The sequence below is a fragment of the Mytilus trossulus genome, chromosome 10, assembly GCF_036588685.1.
Source record: "Mytilus trossulus isolate FHL-02 chromosome 10, PNRI_Mtr1.1.1.hap1, whole genome shotgun sequence".
Taxonomy (NCBI): Eukaryota; Metazoa; Mollusca; class Bivalvia; order Mytilida; family Mytilidae; genus Mytilus; species Mytilus trossulus.
In genome coordinates, this window is record NC_086382.1 from 77,594,433 (window position 1) to 77,605,346 (window position 10,914).

Genomic DNA, 10,914 nt, shown 5'->3' on the forward strand with positions numbered 1-10,914 from the left:
TTGTTACGCTTACACCCCTCCTGGGGGCCTCCTAAGGTTTGTATGCTACAGCAGGAATATCCTGGATTACATTGTTACGCTTACACCCCTCCTGGGGGCCTCCTAAGGTTTGTATACTACAGCAGGAATATCCTGGATTACATTGTTACGCTTACTCCCCTCCTGGGGCCTCCTAAGGTTTGTATACTACAACAAGAATAATATCCTGGATTACATTGTTACGCTTACTCCCCTCCGGGGGGCCTCCTAAGGTTTGTATACTACAGCAAGAATATCCTGGATTACATTGTTACGCTTACTCCCCTTCTGGGGACCTCTTAAGGTATACAGCATTGGTCATTGTCAGATAGATGTATGAGTTAACTGATTAAGAAAAAGCATGTAAAGAATTCAAAAGTAAAAATGCTAATTTTACATTTGTATAGAGCCTATGGAACAAGCTTTAAGGAAAAGCTTATAGTTATCACATTTTCTGTCTGGTCGTGAAACATTTAAATATTGACAAGGTTGTCAAGAGTAAGAACATGCACATAAAAATGCTGCTAAAATTGTATATTGAATTGTGGTCACACACTATATAATAGTCACAGTTTGAGATTTCCAAAAGTTGGCAGGAATGCATCAAAGATGCTAGTACACCAATAAAGTTTAATGACATGTTTTGTATATTTTAGTGAAACTTGTGTAGAGCAGACTAAGTCCTTTATAACTTCTGTTGTTGTAGGAAAAGATGTTGTACCAAGGTAGTTATTCATGTTATATTTGACTTATAAACAACAAACATAAGGGTCATTTAAAATAATTTGTGAAACAATGAAGCAGTTTTAGTTAAATGGATATAAGAAGATGTGTTATGAGTGCCAATGAGACAACTGTCCATCCAAGTCACAATTTGTAAAATTAAGTTATAATAGTGCAGCATTTAACACAGAGCCTTGGCTCACATCAAACAGCAAGCTATAAAGGGCCCCAAAAATGACTAGTGTAAAACCATTCAAACCAGATAACCAACTTTCTAATAAATAAAAATAAAATATATAAAAAACAAGGAACGAGAAACACTTATGAACCACATCAAAACTACAAATGACAACCCCTGAACAACAAGTTCCTGACTGAGGACAGGTGCAAACAAATGCAGTGTGTTTAAACGTTTTAACAGACACCAACCTTCACCCTAACCTGAAATAACACGAAGATGTAAGTATTCCTTAATCCACGAAAATTGGTACCCACGAAAATAAATGAATCCACAGTAGCTTAACTCAATCGAAAGACATATTAACAAAAATAAAACAACCCGTTTAGGGTTGGATTCCAGTACTCAAGGTGTGCACGCTACCTCAGAAGGTCATGGGGGTTACACTACTAGATTCTTACTTCCCACTATAATCTTTGACTTGTGTATTTTTGCATTACAGAATAGGACTGTTCCAAATGGAAGTACTGCGTACAGATTTAATCAATGTTATAAAGATGAGTAATAACTCCAAGGTAATGTTCTTTAGAGTAACACACAATTTGTTTAGAATTGGCAGTTACTGATTATTAATGAACACAGAATGTAGTATGAATATAAATGAGATAGTTGACGAAGGCTAATGGAGAACTTTTGGCAACCAAACATCTATAGGACTTTCAAAGAAAAAGTACAGTATAATAAAAGATTCGGACTTAAAAGTATAAAAAAAAAAACACCCAGAAAATTCCACAGAATTAGTCCAGACAAATGGGCAGAAAAACGTCACAGAAATGGTCACAATATGGATTGAAATAATTGTACAGAAAAACCACACTGACACTTCAACAGGCTTATCAAAAAAATATATAGATAAAATATAATATCAAAGACAAAAAATACTATGTACGATGTTTTTGACAAAACTTGCTGGATTTCTAGCAAGCTGAAAGACATATGATATTTCTATACTTGTAATTAGTTACATATTATTATGTTTATAAACACTAGAATATTTCGTTCTCAAACAACCTTCTGAAATATATGTAATTGGTCATTCTTTGAACCTGAAATGTTGTATTACAGTGGAAGATAATAATGAAAGGTATATGTTGTGGATCCTCTGAGACAGACAAGATGAATCTTGAACAAGTCCGAAATGAAATAGAAGAACGAGATCTTCACGCCCATCCATCAGATGATGACATAACACTCGTAGCTCATACACCGCTGTATCCTCCTGGTAAAATTATACATGTGGTCAGGAGTCATCCTAAAAATAATGGGTAAGAATATCTTATTGACAAATATAAAGATTTTTCAAATGCAAATAACACTTTATAAATGTGTGTTCCAAGTGCTTTTCTGGATTGACCTTGATCAGGATTGTAAAGGATGTTTTAACTGTTTAAACATAGAAAAAGATATATGACCAAAAAGGGGCTTTAAAGAATAACCAAATCACCACAACTTAAATTTTGTTTCATCAGCAATGCATTTGAATGATTATTTTTATGTGCAAAGTTTTTTAATATGAAAAAACAGTATATCGACTTTCTGCACTCACACACATGTAATTAAAGGAGATGAAAAGCTCAGAAAAATTCTAAACATACAGAAATACTTCTACTGTAAGAGTTTTCTGAAGCTGAATTTTGGCCATTTGCGCAATAGCCTTCCTAAGACTACTGTAGCAAGGTACTGGTTTCTTTTAGTAATATCACTCTGTGGGTAAAGTTGCTACCGAATACCACTCTGAGCAAGCCACAAAAAAAACTATCTACCAGCCTCTCTAAGTCTTGAGGTTCAATAAGTAGGGTCACAAGATGGGCAAACCTTTGTATTTGCGGTAGGTCTTTTCACCACTGAACACCACCGCACACCGCCGAACACCACCGAACACCCCAAAAGTTCATTGTTTTGTCTTTTATCGTTATCAATGTGAACTAAGGGCATACGATACAGACTCAGATACAGGGAAGGTTATGACGTTGTTAACGTAATTTGTTATTTTCGCGACGTCAAACTGACATATCGGGAAAAGATGCATTTTTCGACTGATTTTTATCATTCAAACTGATTTAATTTGAAAACGATTTCATGGACCCCTATTTTTCAAAACAGCAATTTGTTTCATTTTACAGGGAGATTATGTGACCCAAATTTTATAAAACTGTAAATAGAGGGTTTTTTTTAATTTTGATAAACATGCAGCAAAAAATGACGTATTTTCCTCATTTCATGAACATTTGATAAATATGAGTTATTTCCGAATAAAAAAATGCATAATTTTTTAGGATATTTATAAAATACAGAAATTACTGATTATTTAACAACAAAAGTTTGTGTTTATCTTTTATAATAAAAAAGTTATGTCTTTCTTTCGAAAAAGAAATTACGTCCACAAATCTGAATTTTGAGCAAATATACAAAATTTCGACCTCATTTTACTCAAAAAGTAGCACATGAAGGTATATTTTTTATTACATATTTGATTTAATCAGGTAAAAAATAGCTTATATGCAAATTTTCACGAATTTGTAAATACAGGATCAAAACTGTATCGTATGCCCTTTAATATAGTATTCAAGTTATTAATTCAACAATTCAGAAGATTAAAAGTCCAAACATCTACAGAAAACAGAAAGGAAGAGTCTTAGGCTAACACCCCACTTTTTGAACTCCACTGACAACTCAAATATACTTTTTTCCATTTTTTCTTTTTCTAACTCTTTTATGAAATAGTTGTACCAATAATAAAAGAGAAAAATATCAAAATCTTACCAATGAACAGAGATCCAGGATACTTTAACTGGTTACTATAAATTATGAATATAGTTTGAATTTTATAACAAACACAATGTAATCCGGAAAGTGATGAATCCGGAGACGTTTTCCTCATATTTACTTTCAATTTTTTAAAACATAAAAATGATGCCCATAATCATTGAAAAATTGATTAAATTATAAGTAATTTAATTTATTTTATCGTTTTATTGTATAATATCGTAGTTTTTCCTAGTAGTTGGTGGTTTGTGAGGTTTTCGGCGGTGGTGGTCGGTGGTGAAAAGACCCACCCGTTTTTCTAAGGGTATCAAACTTTTGGGATGTGATTCCTAACACACATCAAACTGGATTATATTTATATGTAGATCAAGATTGGTTTTTCGTACATTGAGTAATGCATGTACTGGATAAATCTAGGTAAATACAGGTGGAAATACATGCTTTATAAAAGTTTATTCTTTATTCACAGGTCAAGTCTATGTTGTGGTAATAATGAGCCAGTGTACCAAGCTATCTGGGCTGACAACAGAAGTTTTGATGAAGTGATTGTCTCCCCTACAATGATAAATGACCATATGCCTGATTATGTTATGGATGCATTGGAAAAGGTATAAAACAAATATCCAATTGTTTGATGGTTATTGTATGCTCTTGAAGGCCATTGGTATTGTTTGGTTGGTGTTGTCTAGTGATAACAACATTTGATCTCTTTCTTCTAAGCTATTAAGAGATTAAGTCAGACTAAATTGGTATTTTTCTATTATTTTTGTTTTAAATACATTTCTCATAAACACAAAATTCTACATACTGTAAATACAGAAATTATTGCGTGCATTTATTATTGCAATTTCATCATTTCAGACTTAATTGTGATTTTGATTTTTATGATATTGAGAAAAATCCTGATTAATTCATATAAAATAGTTCAAAATGCAAGTTTAAATTGTTGTCACATTTTTCCCAATAATGAAAACCTCACAATAATTGCTGAATTTACAGTACCTCATTCACTGGTTATCTACATGTCAGTACTGAAACAAAAACACTCAATGTACCTCATGACAAACCTCAAAGTTTATAATCTTTCGTCTAAATTTTTGTTTATTTTTGTTAGGGCTGTGTGTTGCTTATTATGATATAGAGATTTTTCTCAACAGAGCAGAGTTAGTTACCCGAAAGTGATCACCCATCAGAAAGGAGAAAACTCTGAATTATTTCAATGTCATATCAAATAAAGACACATCAAAAGTTCAATGAAGGATAAAAAACTTAATTCACATATTTTTTTCACTGACCCCCTACGCTTAACTTAATTTGGGAAAAATTGATTGACCCATACAGATATATGTAAAAATCAATGTTGGATAACCAAATCTTGCAGCAGTTCAACCCCGGCCCAAACTATTTTAATTAAGTTTTTTTTATCTTACATTGATCTTTTGATGTTGTCCTAAGGAAACTTAAGTTTTTACATAAAATAAGGACTAATGGAATATCATAAGCTTACCAAACATTATAGAAAAATGTATACCTCAGTACAAAAACACAAAAACAGCTAAATTTCTGTGTATTGACTAATATTGATGTCTTCCCCTTTCATGGTAACTTTAACTTTGTCTACTGCTTAAAATATATTGAATTACTTCCCCTGATATGCTGCCATTACATTTTTTTGCTACACAATACAAACATATGGTTTATATAACATTTAATATTGATTACAGTAACTGTAACATTTTATATAGGGATTAGAATATAACTGAGACATTATTTTTAATAGTTGCACATATTTTGCCAATTTTACAAATTTAAATGACCTACTACTTTTAAAATCAAGTCTTTATCCAGTTTGGAATTATTTCATTATTTGGGTGATTTTTCTACTCTTTATACTATTTGTTGAGTTAAAGTGCTGTATGGCATTTATAATGTAATTATAAAGAATATAAATAATGTGACAGGCAAACTAAAGACCCACTGGGGGTAAATACTATTAAAATGTTTATATTTATACTTATAATCACACATAATGTGACAACAGCACAATTTTTTTTAAGTATCGTATGGACAAAACTATTTCAGTCAAATTTTAATGGATGAAATGAAAAATGGGTAAATGTAATTTAGTCAGGAACCCCACAACACAATCACTCCATTATAGATATGACTAGGAAAGCGAAGGATTAAGTGTTAGCAAAGATGTTCAACCACATCACATAATACATTTGTAATAAAATTGAGAATGGAAATACGGGAATGTGTCAAAGAGACAACAAAAAAACAACAGCAGAAGGTCACCAACAAGGTCTTCAATGTAGCAAGAAATTTCCGCACCCGGAGGCGTCCTTCAGCTGGCCCCTAAACAAATATATACTAGTTCAGTGATAATGAACGCCATACTAATTTCCAAATTGTACACAAGAAACTAAAATTAAAATAATACAAGACTAACAAAGGCCAGAGGCTCCTGACTTTGTGTCTGTCTAAAGTCTTGAGTTATTTATTTATAGTTTGTGTCTGTCTAAAGTCTTGGGTTATTTATTCATAGTTGTTTGTTATCAGTCTGTCATATTTGTTTCTGGTTTAAATATTTTCTATGTTAAACCATATCATTGGGTTTCCCATTTCAATAATCTATTTGCCAATTGTATAGTTCCATTTAAATTTTGTACCAGGTGTTAATCTAATCCAGTAAGTAATATCCCATTAAAATTCTATCTACATATTTATGATGGACTTATTTTCACTTTCTAATTTTTAGCTAAATTTGCTCTGAAAGACTGAAAAGAAATCCCACAATTTTAGTTTACCGTAAACGTCAAATAATCTTGGGGTTATTTTTGCTTATTTGACACTAACACAAATTATTATTTGAAATTGGCCTTTTGGGTAATAAAGTTGATCTATTGCAAGCTTTTTATAGATTTTGATCTTCTGTATCTAGAAGGCAAACATAGTTTTAGGAAGGTTTATTTATGTCACATTGTCTGAAGGGGAGACATGTTTTAGCTATTTAACTTTGTGTGTTACAATGTAAATGATTTAGTGTTTTATTTCAGGTTTTAGTTAATGTAGCTCCACCAAAACCAATCAGAACTTTAACAGAAGATGAACGTCAGAATTTATTAAACAATAGAACGCCTTCTGTTGATTCTGTGCTAGGTCTGGGACAAGTGGATATCTTGATAGAACCAGAGATTGCAGATCAATCTTTAGGTCATTTACCGGTTTATGATATGAGTAACTATCATAATGAAAATGAATATTCATTAGATGCTGAAGGAAATATTGTTATCACTAAAAATAAACCAAAGATGACCTTAAACCTGAATGAAAATACAGATGCACCTTTAGCAAGTCCAGAAACTTTATCAGACCGGTCAAGCCTAGCAAGCTCAGGTAGTTTGAAAAACATTGTTAGCAGTAACCGTGACAGCTTACGGAAATCGTTACAAAGTCCGTTAGAGACAATACAACAATCACCAATGGTCAAATCTCCTAACGAAACAAGCTTTGACATGCCTTTTATTAAACAAGAATCAAAAACCAGTGATAATTCTGATCATGTGATGACTGATCAGTCAGATGTGACAGATAGTCATGTGACTGAGCGTACCGATAGTACCAATACTGATGACCAATTATTTGACAGACATTCACCTGTAGAAAGTAATTATCAGGTAGAATATGGCAGTCCTAACTGTTTCTATTCCCCTGCAGGACTAGGCTATCCACACTTTATAGACGACCAGGAACCAGAGGAAATGATGAGTGACAGCTCAGAGACATCAGAAATGAACCAGTTAATAGAACAAGAAAGTGAAAATATTCACCAGCCGTTAAAAGTTTCTCACTCTGAATGTGTGAAAATACAGAAGAAACCTCTCCAGTGTTCTCAGTCCGATTCTTATCTACAAAGTTTGTCAGACAAGTACAAGATGAGAAGGTCTAAGGAACAGGGAGATATTGCTCATTTACAAGATATAAATAACGTGTTTGAAGACTTAATTCCCATTCACGATGTAAACTGTAATCAACCATTTATTTGTACACACGATCAGCATAATAGGTCACATGGGTCAATATCAGCGGAGGAAGACTCTGATATGAGGATGTCAACATCACATGTTCAGCGTAATGGATCACATGGTTCGATATCAGCGGAGGAGGACTCTGAATTAAGACTGTCCACATCACATTCGGATGATATATTTGATATGCCTATTGAAGAAACTGATGTGTGAAGTTCCATAGGATACTACTGTCTGTCAACATAATGTTCATAAAAACTTGATAACATTGATTTGTAGAGTGTGTTTTAATATCATCTGATTATTTACTTATTTCATATTTGTCAAGGCATAAAAGTAAATATTTGCTGCTGTAGCACATAAGCTCAAATAAGTGTAAGATATTACCTATGGTTGCTCACTCACCTGATAACTGTAGGATACATTAGACAAAGGGACATTTTTAGTGGTCTAAAACTAATACACTCTTTATCAGTATTTTAATATTGTTAGTGTGAAAATATGTTGTATGGTTTTTATATGGATTTTTCGTTTCCACCCATATTAGGACAGAAAATGTTACTTTTCTTTGAAATAGATGAAGCTTCTAAATTTTGAGGTTGTTTTGTTCAAAGAAAAGAGATGTTTCTTCTGTTTTCATCTCATAAAACAAACAAAAAATGCTTTATACAGAGAATATGTTTTTTAGAAAGAATTTATTAAATTGAAATTTGGAGATTCTTATTTTCACAAAACCTTCCCATAACTGACAAAAGCACAATATTTCACATGTTCTCTGGATGCTTTATTGAGGGGCAGTTTTAGATAAAAAAAATCCAACCTTTTTGTTTGATAGGATGTTCATATCTATATACATGTTGTATTATATCATTTTTCAATGCCTTTTATATCATATGTTGTTAGTTGTTAAGTTTGATTTGTAAAATTTTATTTTTTTTATGTTTCGGGATTTTTGATGGTGGTGTATTTATTCAAAAAAAATTGTTGATGTTTTCATATCCATTTTTTTTTTTACGAGGTGCATTTGATATTTGTTGTCACGTATTTATTTATAAGAGATGAATTTGTGTTTTAATATCCATGGTGGTGTTTATATATATCATGTATATAAGAGATAAATATCTGTTATGAGTGATGATGTTCTGTTTCATGTTTTAAATCCTCCTGTCAACAGATTGATTATTTATTCTTTTGTTTTTTGGCTATTGTCTTTATATATATATATATTACAGAAAACTATCAAAATTGGTCCAAATTTTATCAAATTGAATTCTAGTCTTTATTTCTGATGCATATAGCATTGTATCTGCCATTTCATAAAAAAGTGTAAATATTCTTGAATATAATTTATTGGATTATTTAAAACCACTACATTTTGTTCATGTATCTGTCTGAATTCCAATGTTACAATTTTAAGCAATTAAAAAATGTGTTCAACTTGATACAAAATAATTTTTGTAGAAGAAATTTGTATGCATAATATGACTTCGTTTGTAGTGGTGTTAAAGTGGAGACAACTCTTGCATTTCTGTTGAAAGCAGAGAAACTTCCTTCTTGTTTTTGCATTAATTTTAGAAACAACTTTTTTAGGTTAGAAATTAAATTATATATACCTATCCCTTTCCACATAGACTTTAAAAAAAATGGAACAGCTCTTTAATAAATAATATTTTGAAGACATTTTTATAGTCCCTTGATTATCTTGTTGCGATAAAATATTTGATTTTTTTTATGTATTTAAATGTTAACTTTATTGTGTTCACATGAAGCAGTGCAATTATGTTATTTTATACTTGTATTATATTGAATTCCGCGAGGTGAACCAACGCCTGTGAAATCGTTTTGGTAGAGTCCCTGAAGTGGATACCTTGGTATGCCGGGTTGTCAAATCATGCAAATGAATGCAATCCTTAAATAATAATTAAAATTGACAACAACACTTCAAAAGATCTGCAATTTTATTATTTATGTCTACATGTTTTGCCTGCAAGGCAGGCTTCATCAGGACAATTTTATACAGAAATTGAGCCCCTGAAGTACTCAAAGTGGTGCATTGAATTTGACGTCGTCATGGTGAGAGAAACAATGAAAAGTGAAAGTAGCAATACAGAGTTATAAATAGATAAGATAAATATAGAAAATTAAAGTTTGTATACAATGTAACTTGAGTTCGTTTTACTATTATATGATACATGAAATTGTTCTAAAGGCTTGGCATCTAATAGGACGAACTTCCCATGGTTCCTACCACTTCGCAAGGCTACAGGCCACCAGCGTATACATGGACCAAGGAATATTCCATACTTACAACGAAATAACAACTGAATCAAGATGACCAAGATGTCCGATACCACCTATACATCTATAAATGATAGCAGATATTAATGATTGCAGAAGAAACGTACCATGGGCGCCGATCTTAAATGAACTAGGAATTCACAACTATGCCATTATACAGACCAACTACTGCAGACGATCCAAAAATTATATAGTCACCAAATAATTAACAAAGGAACAGTTTTTGACAATTGTATTATCCACAGCGGCGATCATAATCTTCCTATTGTTGCCCATGCGCCGGGAAGTAGTAACCTCCAACTATGGCCAGGTGGGAAGAGAAGCCTTGCGAAGTGGTAGGAACCATGGGAAGTTCGTCCTATTAGATGCCAAGCCTTTAGAACAATTTCATGTATCATATAATAGTAAAACGAACTCAAGTTACATTGTATACAAACTTTAATTTTCTATATTTATGTTATCTATTTATAACTCTGTATTGCTACTTTCACTTTTCATTGTTTCTCTCACCATGACGACGTCAAATTCAATGCACCACTTTGAGTACTTCAGGGGCTCAATTTCTGTATAAAATTGTCCTGATGAAGCCTGCCTTGCAGGCGAAACATGTAGACATAGATAATAAAATTGCAGATCTTTTGAAGTGTTGCTGTCAATTTTAATTATTGTATTATATTGATGTAATGATTGTCAAGGTCACATGACCAGAAATACTTGATACCTTTTTATCCATGTTAAAACTTGTTAAGTTACATCTTAAATCAAATAGTGGCTCTCTATTTTGTGTTCTTAGGTTAAATATGAATCTCAAGCTATTTGAATATGTTCCTCGTAATGGGT

General features: G+C 32.1%; 1 protein-coding gene across 1 annotated transcript in view; it reads left to right on the forward strand.

The window, feature by feature from the left end:
- LOC134688603 (diacylglycerol lipase-alpha-like) overlaps positions 1-9,154 on the forward strand; it is a 65,703-nt gene extending 56,549 nt beyond the window's left edge. Inside the window, exons 13-17 of the mRNA XM_063549428.1 lie at positions 675-743; positions 1,422-1,494; positions 2,045-2,244; positions 4,215-4,353; positions 6,805-9,154. Coding sequence (XP_063405498.1) covers positions 675-743; positions 1,422-1,494; positions 2,045-2,244; positions 4,215-4,353; positions 6,805-7,989 — 1,666 coding nt within the window. The 3' untranslated portion in view covers positions 7,990-9,154. The remainder of the gene's footprint in view (positions 1-674; positions 744-1,421; positions 1,495-2,044; positions 2,245-4,214; positions 4,354-6,804) is intronic.
- The last annotated feature ends 1,760 nt before the right edge of the window (positions 9,155-10,914 follow it).